At 39.5% G+C, this 21,528-nt stretch overlaps 1 protein-coding gene across 1 annotated transcript in view; it reads right to left on the reverse strand.

The window, feature by feature from the left end:
- Positions 1-829: 829 nt before the first annotated feature.
- The window catches only part of EMB1441 (zinc knuckle (CCHC-type) family protein), a 365,319-nt gene continuing 344,620 nt past the window's right edge, over positions 830-21,528 (reverse strand). The window contains exon 14 of the mRNA XM_089457990.1: positions 830-1,112. Coding sequence (XP_089314116.1) covers positions 925-1,112 — 188 coding nt within the window. The 3' untranslated portion in view covers positions 830-924. The remainder of the gene's footprint in view (positions 1,113-21,528) is intronic.

Raw genomic sequence — 21,528 nt, forward strand, 5'->3', positions numbered from 1 at the left:
AGAACAATTATATAATTCCCCTTTAAATAGGTTATATTTCACATAAATATCATGGGCTCTCAATACCATGAGTCATTTTTTTTATTATTATTTTACTTTTACAGGGTTATTTTTATTTATTTTTTCTATTTTTTAATTTAATTTTTTTCCTTTTTTTTTCATATATGTAATTTGACCAAGTCAAAATGTTTAATCTGACAGGAGAGGACATGACATTACAACATCTTGTCCATATTGAGCTAGAGAGCCCTCTCGACGCAAGGATGCTTGCATCAATCTTGAACCAGAAAATGCATTTCCCTTGAGGCTATCCCATGCTGATTTTATAGCAAATTGTTTGACTGGTTAACATTCGCTACAATACTAAAGCCGGAGCACATCCAAATAAATTAAAAGGTTTTTCTTAACACCTATACTACATTTTTCACAACATGGTTGGCATTCAATTGCTTTAACGGAATGCAAAGCGACTTTAATAAACACTATGCACCTTTAACAAACAAGTTGGATCATTCATTGTTCATCTCTACTTGCTTTGGAACATTTAGCATTGATGTGAATCCAGCCCATCTACATTTTATTTACTAGCGATTTCTTCTGTACTTCAATATGGATAAATCTTCTACCATTCTCTGCGAGTTTTCTGTGTCAACCCATAATATACAAATGGAAACACTGCAACTTTGGAAACCTATAGTAATGTGGTTTTGAAACAAAACTTCTCAAGATAAATATAAACACACTCTTCGACAACAGATTAGTTCATCTGTACAACCTGTTTCCCAATGAATATTGCAGCAGCAGTGAGGCCTACTCTGTGGGTCTTCAATTGTACAATCTCTCTGTCAAGCTGAATAAGGTATCCTGTCAATATGAAATTATTTTGCTTGCTCTGGACATCAATCCATTTTTCTGTCTAGGAAATCAAATCTGAGAAGCTTTCTTCCCTTTCTTTTGCCGCTGTTTTAATTGAGTAAGGCCAGGGGCAGCAATCTTCGCATTCCCTATAATTGCTGCCACAAGCTCAGGTTCATTGAGCGCTTTCATAAGCTCCTTTTCTCTGGTTGTTGCATCTTGCATATGAGTGAACAGGTTGATTGCAGTTTTTGCAGCTGCACATATAAAGAATATCAGAAAACAATTATCTAGTTGATGCTACAGTCACAACTTCATCTCAGCAATGAATTGAGAAAACAGCGTAAAAGTCAACTTGCTACTCAGTAAAAATACGGCTAGAACTTGGCATACTAGAAAACATAAGATATATTCAAATTTTGACCAAAATATCTTAAAAAGGGAGAGACAATTCCAGTCCATGACAAAGCCATTTTTTAGACATCAAAATAAACATATGCTTCTGTAACCACACAAATGCAATTGAAAACTTTGTCCCTGATATGCTAGGCATCTCCCTTCACAAGGGTAGGGAGATTCACCTCTCTGATAATTCAGTTCTCAGTGCTCACATCCAGAACTTACCCAAGCTTCTGTGGAAGGAACGTTACAATGTTCTGAACAATTTTGCAAGAGCTGCAAGAATTGTAGTAAGTGAAGAAAAACCAGAGGCCTTATTACAGGGAAAGACAAATGTCATGGTTGTCTACGAAGCACAAAATTATCCACCAGGGACAAATCATTAGATACACAATCATGTCCCTTGGAGTAGATTTCCTTAGCAAGGATTTATGGGACTTGTTCTTAATTAAAGTGAATATAAAACTAGAATTTAAAAGATTACCATATGATATCCATTTTGCTAGAAGCATCACAATTGCAGACAGAATCCTAGTTGCAAGCAAAATTGGATACAGATCCTCTAGATTTTTGTGGGGTAGACATGGAGGGCAAAGGGATCTACCTCTAGTGACCGGGAATGTCTGAACTTGGTCAGATCAAATATGAACTCAGGGCATAGTCTGTTAAGAGTAACCTGGTTGCTTGGTTAGTATTATCCTACAGCTGGGTGCAGCCAGCAGTTAGAAGCAGATCTGGATAGTAGCTGGCAGCTTCAGTTTGCCTTGTTATTCATGTGCTGTTTTATAGATTGTGACAGAGGCACATGGGCACTGTAGGCATGCAAACAGAATCTTTAAGAGCTATCTTCAGTTCTGCTTTTGTTCTAGTATTAAATGACAGTGCAGATCCTTAAGCTAGAAGAGCACACTGCATGGGGTCACCGTTCAAGTCTCTTAACCTTTTCCTCAAGATCACTGGTCTTTTTCCAGCAAGTCCTCTCAATGTGCTCTACTTTGCTAAAATAATGACAAGACTTCCAGCTCCTGTCCTTCTTGGTTGATTTTTCACTGTCTGTCAATTGCTTCCCTTTATTGACTCTTTATGATGCTAATCAGTCTCCTTTATGGATGCTTTCTTAATTCCCATCTTAACCTCTTTCCCTAAAATTATGTATGTACTACATTTGGAAAATAAACCCACAGCTTTACACTGAGCTTTCCTTCATCAACAGGTTATCTCTAGAGACTCATCAATGAATTACATAAAGAATTGAAGGTATAATGAAGCAGGAACACTTAATGTTTGATATATATGTGTGTGTGTGTGTGTGTGAGAAAAACTGAATGATGGTTGTTACAATGAAAGCCCTTGGCTTCAATATGGCTTTAGGTGTCTTTATGTTGGAATTTCTATGTCTAACCCATTAGAAATTCTTCCCGTACTATCTGGTTTATTTCTCCTACTTGTTTAATTACTTAACAGGTTATTTACCATGTAAATATTGAAAATAAATACAAGTACAATATCAACAACAAATCATCAACTGAAAGAAAACAAACACACAGGTGACACCATTATTTTGGACCAATGTCCTGGAAAAACCCAATGCGAGAAAACTGGTGCAGCGATTTAGAGGGTTATATTATAATTTATTATGCAGTTTATCTGAGTACAACTGGGTGCCTAAACCGGCTCACTCGACAGAGAAAAATATACGACAGCAATACCTCTATATCTAGAAACAGGCATTCAGAAAACTTGTCCCAGGAAACACTCTCTGGCACAACTGAAGCTCAGCGCTGGCCCTTCTGGCCACTACGTCAGCCTCCTGTTGACCTATGTCAGCCCTAGGACCCTCTACGTCAGCCTACCGAGGCACTCCGCAGCCGCTGGGAGCCTCTGTGTCACTCCCTCTACCCTCTGCGTCGATGATGCAGTCTCTCTGGGCTCTGTGTACCCTGGACTGACTGTTGTTTTCACTCTCTCCACTTTTGTGCTAGTCTCCCAGTATTGTCCCTGCCTCTCTGCCTCGTACTCACTGCCCCTTGCTGCTGATCACTGATTCAACTTTGTTTAGCAACCCCACTCTAGCAAAATGAACCACTGATCACTCTGGTGTGTTCTCCAACTGACCCTCAAGTCTCCTCTTATACTTTTCTCGTCGGTCCTTCAATGGCCGAGATTAAATCTCTAATCAACGACTAAGATTAGGTTTGGCTTGATCCATGACTTTTGGAACCCTCTAACCCAGTTTTATATTAATACCCATTAATATTTTATTTTTCATAAGTTTAGACTTGGGAACTCCATTAAAATATTAATTATTTTAATATATCTCAAATCGGGTACAATCTGTCCAAACCATTTCTGGGTCATGGAGATCTTATGTGCTTTAGCCTTTCCACCAATTTTCATAGCTAGAGCACATCTGATGCTATCCCAAATCAACACTTTACACGAGGGGTTATGCTCTTTTGATGATGCCCCCCTCTACCTAAATTAATCATAATTAAAGTACATTAATTTATATACATAGCATTGCCTTCCTCACAAGAAAATTGCTTTGTCCTCAATGTTGAAAAACAAGGGCACCCTCTATACACATAATTACTTCTCATGATATTTTTTAGTTTAATATTCTTATTGTTATCGTTTTCCATCATAAAGCAATTACATTGAGGAGCTCAACAATAAAACAAAAATACCATAGAGATCATAAAGAGACAGTCACACAAGAGCACAACATTCTACCTTGGGAAAACCGACATGAGGAAACCCAACAATCATTTCCTTATAGAATTAATTCAACAAGAGAGATATCAAACTCAACTAACCAGTAAGATGACCAACCACCAAAGACCTAGTCAACCCTCTCACAATTTTGTCTACAAGTATCTCTACAACAAGGTCTCCAAAAGAGCCAAAAAGTCCAACAACTCTGCCTTAGAAATGCGCACTCAAACATAGAGATATAACACAAAAACCAATGTTCCACCAAGACTCCAGGACGGGGAGATGCACAAGGGCGATGTGTGGGAGTACCCTCAAATTTTAGGGAAATTTAGGGGGCATGGGGAGACGTCGGGGTATATAATTTTTTTCATATATATATATATAAACAGCAAGAATATATTGATCCATACATAATTGAAATAAACAATGAAATACATCATTCATACTCATCATTCATCCATACACCACGAGATTCAATGATGAAATACATTGATCCATATTCATCATTCACCATATTAGAATCTACATTGATTTAAAAATTAAATTTATCATTCATCATTCTAGAATGCAAATTGATTTAAAATTTATATTCATCATTCTAGTACTAAGCAAAACAGGCTATAGTAGATACCCATGTTATCGGAACCGAACCAGAAAACCCTTTGAACCGAGAATCAGTTGGAACTAGTAAAAAAACCAAGACCCCATAACTAGTCAACCAAAAATAAATGAAATATTCAAATTTTAAAGAAAAACATATATATTCATGTGCACATAACCAAAATAGCACCAAGTGCAATTCATCCTTGAATCGAAAATACATAAACAATAGGGCTTTAGATGGCCTCTACCATCCAAAAACAATCATGCTATAACAATTACCTACACATCATCAAAATATTATCCATATTGGAATTTCCACCATCAATATCACCTCTAAGCATTAAAATAAGATAGAAAAAATGTGGCATGTCAAGTCAAGATTTTGTTTGAGTGGGGTAAATCTTTAGTAGGGTCATGATAGAGTTCGACAACCAATGCCACTAACATCAAGGTACATAGAAGGATTGGTTCTCTTGATTAAATATTAGTTCCATTCCCTCGTAAATGGCAAAATCAAATGGAAATGTTGCAATCCCCCCAATCTTAAAACCCTGAAAAAACTATTAAGTCTGTTGGATTTTGAGTGAGATCTAAAATTCTATTTTCTCCATATGAAATCCAATGAGGTTAAAACCGCTCTCAAACATCTTAAGTCATTTATCCTTTATCTTTCATTTTCATCTTTTTACTTTAAGAATTTAACATTACCATGAATTGCATAGCAATAATAGAGCCATAAGCTCAAATATTAGTCTTCCCCACTGAAGCGAACAAAGTTACTTTTTCAGATTAATTACTCCAAAAGACTTGGAATATAAAGATATCCATAAGGATACAAATATTATATATTAAATGTGTAAATAATAATGATTGTACAATGACAGCGAGAGGCTTGCTTATATACCAAGCAAGTGTCTCTTCATGGAAAGTCATGTCTCATTTAGACTTGCCTCTTCAACCTAATTACTAATTAACTAATCATTATTTATGATTATTATCATTTACATTATTTCACATATTTCCTATATATTTATTCATAACATTGCCTTCCTCCTCAAAAAGCTTTGTCCTCAAATCTTGTAGATGAAAAGGCTTGATCTCTTTTTCGGTTTCGAATGTCTTTTCGTCTTAGAGCAGTGATCTTCCTCAATACAAGTCGATATGATCTTCTAAGTGACAAACAAAATTGTCGCACTGAGAAGGGATCAAACCATCAAAGATTAATCCTCTGTGTAATATCTTGATCACTAGAATTTTGTAACGACTTGTCATCATAGGATTGGATTGAGGTTACATCACTATTCTCTGGAACATCAGTTTGTTGTCTCTGTTCTGAATGGTCTCAATACGTAGCATGGTTGAGTTGTCTACTCTCATGATTCAGATGTCGATAGGGAACTATTTTGGTTTGACCTTCCGTTATTAGGTGTGAGAAAAAAAATTTATTTTCTTTTTCTGAGGACATTGTTAATCTCGTTACCAAACCTTCACTTGGGGTGTTTATCATCTGAACTGCAACGTCCAAGCCAATCTTTTCTTCAATTTGCTTGGCTTCTTCTTGAGTTGTGACATTAATTGGATCAATATTAATTCCCTTATCTTCAACCTAGACTATTATGTCTAGAGACTTCGATACTTCTTGATTAAGTTGCTCTAACTTCTCTGTTAATGATTTTTTGTCCTTTTTAAGCTTCTTAATTTTTGTTTGTAATTTTTCACTATGATCCTAAGTCGCAAGACTTCTTCTTTTCTATCAACAATGATTTTTTCAATTTCATTTTGCATATTTTGTAATACTTTTTTACGTTTTTGAGAAATTACTTTGAAATATCTGATATATCTTTTGGCGTTACTGAATATCGTTTCAGTGTAACATCTTGGAGTATTATTTTCTTCTTCTTGTAAGAAAATGTTAGAAACTTTCTCGTCATATTTAAGATGGTAGATCCTACCGTTTCCATCCAAGGTGATCCCAAAATAATGTCACCTTGATTGTTCCATAGGGTGTGGACTGAGAATTGCGATATAAATGTATAATCTTCAATGTTTAACTGTAAATTGGCTATGTCATATTTTTTATTGCCAAAAAAGTCTAATTTTTCAGTTATATTTGACTCCGGGATCACTAATTGGTTTGTGATTTTAGGTGTTATATAATTTGTATCTTCTACCGGAGAAATATAAATAATAACATATTTTCCTGCAAGAGATCCTTTAATGTTAAATAGCGCTTTACCGTCTCTGGTTAAGGTTTCTAGGAATCTTTTGGCCTTCATTTCTGTATTAGGTTCCATTTTGCTTCTTGAATATTAAATACTTTTTAAATCACATTTTTTTAAATAAATCCCTTTTTTCTATATATATTTTTCAAATATTCTCCTCTTTTTTAAACTTCTTTTTAATTATTAAATTTAACTCTCTTTCTTTTTCACCTTTTTAATAGTTTTATCCTTAAATATATATAAATATATATATATATAAATTTTTTACATATTTAAAATAAAGTTGACTTTATAACAAATTATATGTTATAAACTATTATATAACTTAATATACATATAAGTTATATAATTTATAAGATATGAAAGGTTATAATTTATGGAGGGGCATGACAGTGGCTCAGTCGTGACTGTTGAGGCTACCAAAAAGACGATGAAGACTTGTCAGGCAAATTAACCAACGAATGCAGTAGTTGTCAGGTGCTGTCGATAGGGAACATGATTGATGGAAGAAGGGCTTCGAGTGGTTGCGCAATAACGTGATTAAAGAGGGCGGCTGGAGGGGAAGACAAGTCAGCAAAGAGCACGGGGCACGCGACGCCAGAAACCGGGATAGGGGATGGGTGACGGAAACGACGGAGGACGCTGAGAAAAGGTGACGTGGGTACTCAGCTGTGTGCAGAGCCTAGTCACAGTTACCAATGGCGGTGGAGGAAGTCGCTACAATGATGAGAGGCCAAAGGCACTTGTGAGGAGCCTGGCAGCCAGTCGGCGAGAGTGCTTAGCCGGTGAAACAAAGCAGCGATTTCGATGGCTTCGTCAAGTTAAGCAGCAACAGTCCACGAATTGTTGGCAAAAGTGTCTAGAGTGTACATGTTTTGAAATAGCACCATCTTTGTACACGGTGGATGTTATTAAAACTGGAGTGGATATAGTACTGTCGGGCGGCTGGTAAAGATGAGTTGTCTTTCTTTCTTTCTGTTTTGCTTTTATTTTTATTTTATTTTTTTATTATATATTATTTTTCTTTTCTTTTTTGTACTTTTTTTTTTGATGGCCAAAGGCCTAATTGGCGATATGGAGAAACTCCAACTTTTTTGTAGCGAAACGCTTCACTTGACGGCAACAATGTTGACGAAACTTTGATGGCCAAAGGCCTAGACCAGAGATTGTGGCTCTGTGCAGCGGTGAAGCAGCCACAGGATCGAACTGCTCCGATACCAAATGAAGCGAACAAGGTTCCTTCTTCAGATTAATTACTCCAAAAGACCTGGAATATAAAGATATCCATGAGGATACAAACATTATATATTAAATGTGTGAATAATAATGATTATACAATGAGAGTGAGAGGCTTGCTTATATACCAAGCGTCTCTTCATGGAGTGTCATGTCTCATTTAGTCATGCCTCTTCAACCTAATTACTAATTAACTAATCATTATTTACGATTATTATCATTTACATTATTTTACATTACTCCCTATATATTTATTCATAACACCCACACAAAAGTTCTTGAAACTCAGAAGGGGTGTTTTTGGGCGTCCCCCCTCAAAAGTGGTGCTTCTATGCGTCCCCCTTTTGAGGGGGTGCACGTCCCCCTTCTGAGGGGTACGCCCAAAAGCACCCCTTTTGAGGAGACATGTCCCCCACACTAGGGAAACATTTCCCCCTCTATCTCCCATATATGCTTTGCGGTAAACACATTAACTCAGCACATGGTTGAGCCTAGACATATACATTTGGTAGTAGCAAAGCATGTATTGAGGTACCTATATGGGACGGTTAGATATGGACTCAAATATGTCTCGGACGGTGACATAAGTAGGGAATGCAGTAGACAAGAAAAGCACATCAAGATGTTGCTTCAGTTTGGGATCAGGTATGATCTCATGGTTTAGCAGAAAACAATTGTCAGTGGCACTCATTACATTAGAGGCAGAATATATAGTAGCCAGTGATGCAAGTCGTGACGTTGTGTGGCTTTGGAAATTGCTTGCAAGGTTATTTGATTTAGAGTTAGAGCCAACTTTGATGTACTGTGATAATCAAAGTTGTGTTGAGCTTTCAAAGAATCCAGTCCTTGACGACAAGTCAAAGCATATAGAGATCGAATACTATTTCATTTGAGACATGGTACAGAGAGGAGCAGTGGAACTCCATCACATATCCACAAATGAGCAGAGAACAGACATTCTCACCAAGCCTTTGTCTAAAGTGAAGTTTGAATACTTCAGAGACAAGCTTGGCATGATGCAGAATGTCCACCCTCCTTGAGAGGGAGTTGTGATGTTTCTCCTATAGCAGGAAAATACTCTCCCTTTGGCCAAGGGTTGCCCAAATCAATTATGTGAAGTGACTTAGGGAGTAATGAGTAGCCTAGTACAAGTCTTGACTATGCCATGTGAAGTGGCTAGGTATGATTGGTACTACTAGGACAGGAGAAACATCATAGATACTTGCAGCGTACTCTTGAGACTATGGTGGTAGCCCCTGTTGAAAATGTGTAGTTGCAGTCGATATTTGAAGTCAAAAGTCAAAAGAAAAAATATTTTTTATATATGGTTCATGCTACATGATGGACAAGTCGGCCCCACTTCATGAAGGGGTGTGACCCGTGGGTTTATTCCACTTGGTCAACCACATATAAATTAAGAGACTCAACCTCATTTGGTATCATCACATCAACAAGTTTGATATGTTTAAGAAGCATTTTGACCAGTGAGTTTGACCAAGTTTTCTATTTGTTTCACCAGTGTTGGCCCTGTCCTTTCTGTTGTTTTTTAATCAAAATTTTTATTAAGGAAGAAGGCTAAATACTTGGGATCTTTGACTTTCTATTGACCGAGTTTTGGCGTAGGAATCTAGGTGTTGACCAAACTTTGACCACAGGTCAAAGTTTGCAATTTGACCGAATATTCTAAGTTGTTAGTTTTTGTAGCACCAAATATGTTCTAGCCTTGAAATTTTGTGGAGAGGCTAGAATGCATGAGATCTCCAAAACCCAGAAATCGTTTCTAGAAATTCTGCCTAGAAATGACTTAATTAGGTTATTATTCAGTTTTTAAATATTTCCTAAGTCTAACCTTAGGGAATATGACTAATTAATCAGAATTAATTAAGGTGTGAATGTTCTAGAAACTCACAGGGATCAACTTCAAGTTAATCCTAGCTATCAACTAAGATCTAATCTTGGTCGTTGAAGTTTCAACAGAGGATTATAAGAAGAAGCCATGGGGCTTGGAGAAAACACCTGAGCAGTTCGATTTCCTTGGTAGATCGATTTCCTAAGTAGCAGCAATCAGTGGTCGGAGAGAGAGCCATTGAGATCGAAGCAATGAGAGAGGGGTAGGGACAGTGAAGCCAGATAAAGGATTCTAGATCTAGTTAGTGCATTTGCAGAGAGGCAAAGGAGCCACAGTGAGGTTGACGTAGAGCAACGTAGTAGCCTCTAGAGGAAATTTAGAATCTGCTAGGGAAAGTTGAGTTTCAATGCCAAAAGTTGGGCAGAGGTTCTGGAGGCCAGGAGAGACTTTTTCCTAGACAGCAGCAGACTAGATGGCTCGAGGAGAAGCTGGTTCGAGTTGAGTGCAGAAGTGACTGTGCTAGGGTGACGTAGTAGTTTCGCAGAGCCAGTTTGGACGACTCAACTTGAGCTGAGGTCAGAGACCAGAATTGCTTGTGGAGTAAGGAAATTCCTCACTAGAATTTTCTTGCCAGCTTTTCTCTGTAGGATTGTCAGTTTTTCTCTATAGGATTGCCAATTTCGACATCTAATTGTACTCAAATTATTTCACTGCTGCATAATAATAAAACCCTTAGTTGTTGCACCGGTTTTCCCAAGTTGGGTTTTTCCAGGGAAATTGGTCCAAAAATCACTGTGATTTTATTAATGTGTGCTAGTATTTCTTTCGGCGTTTATTTCTTCCGCAATTTAATTGTGTAGGTTGTAGTGTGATTGATTCAGTATTTGTTGTAGTAAATAGTAAATAAACTGTTAAAATTTAATTTAACAATTAAGAGAATTATTTCCAGTTGTTGCAAGAGGATTCCCGGTTTCGGAATTTTCACATGGTATCGAAGCGCAGATGATCAGCTAGAGAGCTTAGTAGCAAAGAAAGGAGGAATTTCGTTGTATCGAAACCCCAGAGGCAACGCAGTCACCTTGGCCAAGAGGTCAAATTTCTTGAGAATCGATTTTTCTAAAATAGAGGGAGAGAGAGAGACAAAAAAATTTGGTCTCTCTAGATCGAGGGGTTCCAGAGGCAGAGGGAGCAACAAGTGTTTCTCGCAGAGCAGATCTCTAGCTTGACACAGTGGTTTTGCAGCAGTTTTCTAGAGCAGAACTAGCATCGGGTGGAAGAAGAGCACACACTAAGGAAAAAATTTCCTCAGGGAACTTCTAGTCCCAAGAAGTTCGATTTCCCTTGTAGATTAGCAGTGGTTGTGTACAGAGTTTCTCACTCGAAAAAGGAGTGTGAATCGCTAAGCAGGAGGGAAAAGGATATTTTCAACGTTGTTTGAGATGGCCACCACTGGGTTTCGAGATCAGGACAGATTGGATGGTGCCTCCAACTATGTCATCTGGCAGGCAAGGATGTCCTTCCTTCTAGATGAATATGGCTTGAAGCCATTCATAGATGTGGTGGTAGCTATCCCCACAGATGCAGATCAGCTAAAGGAGTACAAAAAAGAGATGGCGCGGGCGAAGAGGTTGATCCTTATGGTGTTCGAGATCACATTGTTTTCACACATAGTTGGCAAAGGGGTTGCAAGAGAAATGTGGGAGACTCTCGCCACATTGCACCTGGGAACTTCCGAGCAACAGAAGATGTACTTAGAAGAGAAGTTGAGATGCACCAGGATGCAGAAAGGGGGATGCATAGACTGAGATCAGTAGTCAGTGGTTGGGCAAGCGCCTCAACCCACAAAGCGAGTGTGATTGGCACTAAACAGTGTCTCAGAGGAGTGGTAGGTATTTGTCCAAAGTATCTTGGGCAAATACCTGCCACTCCTCTGACATGTTGACAGTGGGTGTTGACGGTGTTGGACCCGCCAACATGCCAAGGTGGGTGTTGATGGTGCTGGACCCACCAACATGTCAAGGGGATCTCCCCGGTAAAAAGTCCCAATTAGACCTCAAACCATTTGGTGTAGGAGTCCCAACAGTGGATCGTAAGGTAATGCCTTGAACGCGGTGTCGCACAGAGGCAAGTAAAATAACTATGTCAGCAGCAAGGGTGTGACTGATGCAGTGAGTCAAGGAAGGTGTATGAGAGGTTCCAACACTTCAAAGGGGGAAGGAGATGAAGGTGAGTTCCAGGTTGAAAGGAATTAATTCCAACTCGGCTAGGAACACACAACACAAAGGACATGCACAGCTTCCAACAGAGCAGTCCACTTGGATGCAGCAGTCACATCATACAAGGTAAGATAACACGTACAACTCTCACGGATCAGTCTAAGACAAGTGTGACGGTTGTTATAGCAAGGTTCAAGTGAAAGGTCTGTCTGATGTTCGAAAGAGCAATTGACACAGACGGTGACAGCATTAACAACATATGCAACACATTAGAAATAAGATTCATATAATTGCATGTGAATCAGTTCATACACAAGTATGTAAGTTAAACAACACATATCATGAAAGAAACCAGAGCAGTCCAACTACAATAACAACATATGCATGAAAATGTGTTGGCTCTTATTATATGAAGAAGTGTAAGTCACAATCATACAATACATCCAGGTAAACCTGCTAAACCCAACAGTGGAACGTTACAGCCACATCTGCCTACTCCTCCAAAGGGATGTACTAGCTCCGTACAGTGGAGAAGCCAAGGTGCATTACAATACTGTTGAAGCCTTCTTCAAGATAGCCTTAGCAAAGCTTGGCTAACCAAAAGCCTATACAATGAGTTATGAGGGACTATTTATAGGAAAGTGTGGGGTGACCTTTGACATTCCCCTTTGTGACAATTCAACTACCCTCATGACTCTTCACCTACTCTATGACTGTTACATCCAACTGCTGACACTTGCCTTACACTTGACATGACTCAACATTACTATGCACATGTACTCATGTGAGACAACATGGCTTGAGCAAACCAGACACCACTAACACTCGGTCCACTGTGGTGAGACCAACTCTTTGACATGCTTGTGATGGTGACACAGGTGAGTTGATGCCAAGCTTGGTCGTCTATGATGGTGTGGATGCACCTCATGGTGACATCTTGCTGAAGCAAACTCTTGCTTCCATTGCAACCGGTGTGTTGGTTCAACCCCTTCATCCAACTTATCTGCTAACATGCACATGGTCTTCTTAGGTGCGGCTGAACCGACAGCACACTGATGCATAGTGTCCATGTTGATCTTCAAGTGTGTGTTGGTGGTCATGTGCATCAACTTGCCGAAGTACCTGTTCGGCTCCAGTTGGACTTGCTTCTTGTCTTTGCCTTGGTGAGTGTGTTGAATGGGTTGGATTGCATGCGTGCACACAATGACATGCATGTTGTTGAATCCCTTGCATGCGATCAACCACACTTCTCACCATGTCTGCTCCGTGTTAGCTGTTGGGATGGATCTTTAACTTGTCCGGGTGCAGTTTCATCCGTGAGTGCATGTTGCGCCCACTATTGTTCCTGATCCTGCTGCAACTCATTCATCTGTCTACACAGCTTCATGTTCTTCCTGAGTTGCTGCTTCAGCACATGAAACTCCTTCTTTGTTACATCTTTTGCCTTCGTGCGATCTTCATGTCACGCCGTCACTCCATAGCCGAAGTCTCCAAAGTTGCTTTCATCATTAATGGACATGCTTGAGCCAACCTTCCTCTTCATTCGTTGCATTTGGTATGTTGTTTTTAGTTGTTGTTCATGATGTTGCTCGCTGTAATGCTACGGCTTGATGTCCTTGTCTACGAACAACTTGATGTCTTCGTGAGCAAGAAAGCTCATAAACACTTGATCGAATGCATCCCCAAGCATTCTCTCAACGGTGTCCTCATCTCTACTCTCCTGGAACCCATTGTACCTATACTGCTGAGAGACAAATGAATATCTGCGATACCTGGAGACATGGCAACACTCATAGCAAGCAATCTGTCAGTCAAAAACCAAAATGAACATGAGAATTGACTTGCAACATACCCGGGTGAATGATCATGAAGGTTGCGCAATTTTGGCCAGGAGGTCGAGAGACCGACTTCCAAGACTGCTCAAGGCACAGTCTAGGCTGCTAGGAGACTGGCTGACTGCTGGAACTGCGCAATGCACAGTCCAGTCTAGCTGCTGCCTGCTGGGATTGCATAATGTGCAATTCCAGCTAGGAAGGACTGCTGGCTTGGGGACAGATTTGCGCAATTTCTTGGGCCAAGTAGCCGTTGTCCTCTAGAAATGCGCAAAACAGATCTGGAGGCTAGTGTTGGATAGGAATGCGCAAATCCGAAGAGGAAGGTGAGCCTTCCCTCCCCAGACTGCGCAATGCAGCCTTGGTGAAGGCAGAGTTCAGGCCAAGGTTGGCCCGACTCGCTGACGGGCGACTGAAAGCAAATAAGATAATAAATGCATGCAAACACTAAGTGGTAACAGAAGTGATTGACAGTGCAGGCAAAACATGAATGAAAGATTCAGCAAACTAATCAACATGCATGTGGGTGAGGCAGTTCGCCGGTAGAGCGAACGTTCATGCAAAACAGTTTCATGCATGTGACAACAGTGAGATAGCAACGAAAACTGAAATAGAGCTAGGACAAGCTAGTATATATGTAAACGATAGCAAGCGTTCAAATAAATCAAGCAAACAGTACTCCCATAAGTGAAAACAAAAGAAGCGACAGAAATGCAGCACAAGGCATGGGAAGCGAGCTTATCCCAAAGCAGTTGAGCTGAATGTGCCGACTGCTCCTAGATGTGATGTGGGATGTCAGAGCTACAAGGTTGATGTGAGGAATGAGCTCTGTAGCGTTCGGTTGATGAGTTTTGATAACATTGAGGTTGTGACGCGCATGCCACAAATCTAGGGAAGCGACACTTGGTGGGAGGTTTCTGAAATGATACTTGCATGTAACCTCCAATTGCAAAACATAGATCCCTGAAACAAGGGATGCCTTTGCATGCTGCCTTGGGAAAAGCAACCCATGCATGCAAATCAGTTTTGCTCGATCCCGAAGGGAACCAGTCAACTCAGCTGCACATGCGAGAGACTGCTCGACTGCTGGAGAAAAATATGCATTTTTGGCTCGGAGCTAGGCTCGCTGCCAAGGAGATTTGCGCAATTTTTGGGTAGAGCAGCTGATTGCTGCGCAGATTTGCGCAAATCCTAGGCTGAACAGCCTGCTGCTGGGAAAATTTGTGCAAATCCTACTAGGAGGGTTGGCTGGCAAGATTGCGCAATCATGGAGTCCAGCAGGCTATCAGAAAGGATTGAGCAATTTTTGGAGGTAAGGCTGGTTTCACTCCAGAAATGCGCAATTTTCAAGGGGAAGTTTCTCAACTTACAACTGGACCAAGTCCTGGTGAGCAACCTGTGAAGGGAAAAGATCAAACTGTGATCGACAGGCTACCTTTGAGCAAGAAAGACACTGGAGCTTGAGGACTTGACGAAGCAAGGCAAGTTGTTGTGAAAGTTGGTAGAGAGGCTCCAAAACAGGCTAAGCCAAGATTTTGGAGGGTGGTTGTAGCTGCTATAATAGTGGGACAGTATGTGGGCTGATTTACAGCAGGAGGAGTTGAGACGTGGCCAATGAAGAGCTCCATCAGTGGCAGCAGCAGCAGATTGGAGCAGGTGAAGGAGGAGGAGAATGTGGCCCTCGCATCAAAGGGTCCCAGTCAGGGGCAGGGGGAGCAGCGAAAGAAGGACTTGTCAAAGGTCAAGTGCTTTAGATGTGGTGAGCTCGTCCACTACAGTACCCAGTGTCCTCTCAGGAAGAAGGACAAGAAGGAGAAGCAGGACCAGCAGGTAGCATCAGCAGAGATTAATAGGTTGTCCTCTAGGCTGGAAGAAGACTTCGCCATGTTTGCTGACATACCTCCAGGAGTCAGGTGGGGTGACTTGGTGTTGTAGCCCCAGAGTGCTACAAATGGGCAGGATTCTTTAGGAGGTCCACCTCTTGAGTCAGTACCTTGTTATGGAAGCCCGCAATATTTCAGTCGTTGGTTGGATCAGTGGCAATAGACGCAGTCAGATGCCAGAGTGACAGATGCAGAGTCTAGTTGCAGCCAAATGTTGGGAACACGGTGCAGAGTTTGTAGCAGGTTGCAGTGCAGATGCCTCAGTGATAGCGCAGATACTAGCAGCAGTCAAAGACTTAGGAGGCAAATGCATCATACTGATCACGGTTGATTCAGTATTTAGGATGCTTTTCAATTGCAGATGTTGCAGTTGCAGCTGCAACAAATAGAGAGGGAGTTGCAGTGCAGACGCAGTGTTGGCAGTAGTTCAGCAAGGTCAGCAGCAGCACAAATGCAGCACATATCAGAGTTGCGTAGTAGTAGGTGGGCAGGCGCAGCCAGACATCAACAACGTGATAGGAGATGATGCAAGAACAGGGTGTTGCTACAAGTGGCAGCAACTCTAGAACACATTCCTTGCTAAGAGGGAGTGTCAATTTTTGTAGCATCGAATGTGTTCTAGCCTTGAAATTTTGTGGAGAGGCTAGAATGCATGAGATCCCAAAAACCTAGAAATCATTTCTAGAAATTCCACCTAGAAATGACTTAATTAGATTATTAGTTAGTTTTTAAATATTTCCTATGTCTAAACTTAGGGAATATGACTAATTAATCAAAATAAATTAAGTTAAGGTGTGAATGTTCTAGAAACTCACATGGATCAACTTCAAGTTAATCCTAGCCATCAATTAAGATCTAATCTTGGTCGTTGAAGTCTCAATAGAGGATTATAAGAAGAAGTCGATGGGGCTTGGAGAAAACACTTGAGCAGTTTGATTTCCTTGGTAGATCGATTTCCTGAGTAGCAGCAGTCAGTTGCCGGAGAGAGAGGTAGTGAGATCGAAGCAATGAGAGAGGGCAAGGGACAGTGAAGCCAGAGGAAGGATTCCAGACCCGGTGAGTGCATTTGCAGAGAGGCAGAGGAGTCACAGTGAGGTTGACACAGAGCATAGCCTTTAGAGGCAATTTCGAATCTGTTGGGGAAAGTTGAGTTTCAGTGCCAAAAGTTGTGCAGGGGTTTCAGAGGCCAAGATATTCCTTATCCCAGACAGCAGCAAACCAGACGACTTGAGGAGAAGCTGGTTCGAGCTAAGTGCAGAAGTGGCTGTGCTAGGGTGACGCAGTAGTTTCGTAGAGCCAGTTTGGAGGACTCAACTTGAGTTGAGGTCAGAGCCCAGATTTGTTTGTGGAGTGAGGAAATTCCTCACTAGAATTTTCTTGCCACTTTTCTTTGTATTATTGCCAGTTTTTCTCTATAGGATTGCCAGTTTCGGCATCCAATTGTACTCAGATTATTTCACTGCTGCATAATAATAAAACCCTCAGCTGCTGCACTAGTTTTCCCAAGTTTTTCTTGGGACAATGGTCCAAAAATAGCTGTCATTTTATGAGTGTGTTAGTATTTCTTCCAACGTTTCTTTGTGTAGGTTGCAGTGTGATTGATTCAGTGTTTGTTGTAGCAAACAATGAATAAATTGTTAAAATTTAATTTAACAATTAGGAGAATTATTTCTAGTTGTTGCAATAGGATTCCGGGTTTCAGAATTTTCACGAGTAGCAAGACTGAATTTTAGCTCCCTTTGACCATAGTTGACCAAGAGCAACAGGGCCGAAATTTGGCCTCTTTGACTAGATTTGACCAGTGAGTTGAAGTTTGACTTCTCTCTGTCCTTTGACTTGGATTTTTTCATAGTCATTGGAATGATATGTTGATTGAATTTCAAATGTACAAATTGATTTGAATTGGACAGTCTCTCATAAGGAAGGGTTGTTGGGTTTTTCCCCAGGTTTGGGGTTTTCCCAAGGTAAACTTTGTGTCTCTTGTGCATCTTTATTTTTCTGTGATCTCTACTGCCCTACTGGATTTATGGTTGAAATTTTTTGAAGTGCAATTGCTTTATGATCTGAATGTGTCAAAGAAGAAATTGTATCATTGGAAGTAATTATTTGGCAGAAAATTTGTGCTTGTCCCAATTGCACTATAAAACTTGTTGGAAATATAGTAACCATGGTCGATATTGTCATCATGTGAAGAAATAGAATATGCTTCCTAAATTGCTCAAGTCGGCCTCCTATTGTTTAAGTAAGTTGGGCCCCTTGGAGGCACCCATTTGACCCCCTTTAGAAGACTATAATTCTTTGAGCCTCTCCTCCTCATTTGGCACATCGACGATCTATTGTTTTGTCTTGGTTCTAGCGAAGGAGAAAGGAGGAGGCCAAAAATCTGTAGGAGACTTGGCACTTGTTTCAAGTCAGCTATTATGTTTTTCTTTTCTGGATGTATTGATGAAATTTGAACTCCCTCCTCATAAGTAAATATTTTTAGGTTTTCAGCTTGTGGGTTTTTCCCTGGCCTCGGGCTTAGTTTTTGTGTCTCTTGTCTCATTGTCCTATGGTAACTTTCTACTGCTATTTCATGTTTATTGGTTGAAATTTTTTTCTGCATAATTGCTTAATGATATTGGATGTTATGTAATTAAGAGCAACTGATCATTGGAAGTAGTTATCTGCTAAAGAAAATTGTTCTAGCTTGTTTTCCTTAGAAATATCAACAAAACTTAACATTCCTACCCTTATCATGTGAAGGGGTTAGGGGTGATTGGGACTACTAGAGAAGAACATCCTGGACAAATACCTTCCTTGGTAAGTGGAAGCATTGATGTTTTATATACTAGCGAAAGGTATTCCCTTCCAAACAAAATTGTATAATATATATTATATTATGTATAACTATATGTATATAACCAATAATTAATTAAAAATACATGTCTTATTGAAAAGGCATAAAGACATGTCTATTAATGAAAAGACACTCTGTATATATATTGGGGCCCTCAATCGTAATCAGACATCAATCAATATCGCATATATCTTACATCAATCTAATAATGTTTACTCAATCTTAAAAACAAAATTAAGGTTGAGAATTTTTCAAGTGTGTAATTATTAATTAATCATATGACATTAATTACCAAGATCTAAAAATAAGAAAGAATTCAACAAATATTTCCTTAAAAACACACATATTAGAAACATTAATAATTTCTGCTTGTCTTGATATTGACAATCATCTATTTGTTTAACTATTTTTTCTTTCCACTCCGTTTCGTTTGATGCTTTAGGGTCACTACTTCTAACTTTATTCAAACAACTTCTCTTCTTCAAAAAGATCATTAGAAATAGACAGGCATAATTTCTATCTTCTATGCTTTGGTTAGTAACGTTGGCACATTTTCTAGAATAGTTTTAAAAACTAGATCTGGGCATCAAACTAGTCGCCTATCCAACCATGATTCGAACCGGAACCAAATCAAACCGGATTCAATAAACCGGAATTGAAAAAAATACATAAAATATTTATTTTTTAATGAAAAAAACTTAATTTTAAGATTACAATCGATGATTCCAAACCATTAGAGACAAAATATGGAAATTCTTCTCATCTATATGCCATGTAAGGGTGTACTACAAAGTACAAACTCAAAGTACACATTATTGATCAACATGATCACTCATAAAACTCATCACCACTACTAGACATGGGATCATCGGCAGGAGCTACATAAACATCATCTGGGTCAAAGTCTGAGGACTCCTCACACTCCCCTCCAAGCTCAATACCAGTACTAGGCCTAACAGAACTAGAAAGACGAGTTGGTCGAGTTGCACGACTACAACTCCCCTCACCAATACCATGTGGCATGCTCGGTCCCAGTGGTTCACTTCCTCCAGCGACTAGTTCAACTACCAGATTTACATTGGCATCAACACCCCCCAACTTTATGGCATCAATATCAAAATCAGCATCAAACTCAACTAGATGAGTCTCCTCCACCCATTTTGAAGTTGGATCAATATCATCCAACACAATGGAATCCATATTAGGTCTTTTGTTCAACAACTAGTTGCACCTTAGTCAAAGGTTGTATTGCACGAAGACAAGATCATTCAATCGTTTTTGTTCCAAACGATTTCTATTCTTCATGTGAATATGTTCAAAAACAGACCAATTGCGCTCACACCCAGAAGCACTGCAACTTTGGCTGAGAACTCTAACTACAAATTTTTGTAGTGGACGACATTGGCTTCGAAACAAATCCCACCAATGTGCCACAAAGACAAAGACTAGAGTTAGTTCATTGTTCAACAATTTAGATGCTAAATTTGAACAATTTACAAAATACAAATTATAGCTTCAAATTTAAACAATTGAACTTTACAAAAACAGAAAACAAAAAAATTTGAATTGCTTACCTGGTTGATCCATATCTCTTACAATCTTTGCCAAATTTTTGCCAAATGTACTTGTGGCCCTACAGAAAGCAGTGAGTTGTTGATGTATTTCATGTTGAATTTGTAAATATGGTCGGTCTTCATAATGTGCATTTGGTTACTTGACGTAATTGTATTTATCATTGTAAAGCATATTTATAAATGCTTTAGCCAAAGGAAAATTTATTTTGAGTCAGTCCCATTGTGAGTTTTTAAAAATGACAATTTGAATTTTTGAAATGAAAAAATTTGGCTCCAAAAGTGACAAGTCGGCTTCCCTCCAAGTTAAGTCGACCCTGGCCAAGAGACATGTCCATTCACCCGAAATAGGCTACTATATAAAGGCAACTTGACCTCCATTTGGCAATTCGCATTCTCTCACACAAGATAGTTCATGGGCAAGCAAGCAAAGGACAAGAAGGACGAAGTAGGACGAAGAAGAAGGCCAAGTTTTCTCTCTTCTCTCTCTCTAGCAACTTGCATGAGTGGATTGATATCTCTCTCTGTGATACGCATTTTTCTCAGGAAATTGTTGTAGCGGGCTGAAATTTCTAGGTAATTGGGCAACCATTGAAGGGCCAAAAATCTAGGGCAATTGGCTATTGCAGGATGGCCAAAATTCTAGGTCAAACAAGTATAGCGAAGTGCAGGATCAGTTTGGGTGACTTGACTTGGAGGAGAAGACCAGGTTTGACCATAGGTCTAGGTGTGTCTCTCATTGAACAAGAAGAATTTCTCTATTGAAAAAGGTTGTTGGGTTTTCCCTGGGTAAATCTTGTCTTCTTTTGTATGTTGTGATCTCCACTCTTCCACTGTTCTTTATGGTTGAAATTCTGAAGTATAATTGTTGAATGATATAATGGAATAAGTTAAAAGAAGATCTACATCAAAATTAATTATCAGAATTTTAGAAAAATTGTGCTAACACTAATTGCACTAAGAAAATCAACATTTCAAATTGTTGTGACTCATCAAGTATCATGCGTTCCAAGCACCGGTACAACCCATCTCTGACCTCCCTGGTATGATCTTCTCCTAGAATAGCTTTATAATGTTATTATGGGCTCAGGAAATACCTAGTTGCATGTATACGATGATGGAGTTGATCGTTCCATCTGTTATTAATGATCTCCAAAATAAGCCCATATTTACCTACATTATCCTTGTAGGTTGCCTGTATTTGCTCCTTTGCCTGGTGCATAGCCTCATGAGTCATAGATGTATCCCATGGCCAATTTTTCCCCATCAACCAATTGTAACACGTTAACAAGGGGCTCGCCAATTTTC

Source organism: Pinus tabuliformis, chromosome 7 (assembly GCF_031772625.1).
Source record: "Pinus tabuliformis cultivar Carrire ecotype Pingquan chromosome 7, CPIR1, whole genome shotgun sequence".
NCBI classification, from domain to species: domain Eukaryota; kingdom Viridiplantae; phylum Streptophyta; class Pinopsida; order Pinales; family Pinaceae; genus Pinus; species Pinus tabuliformis.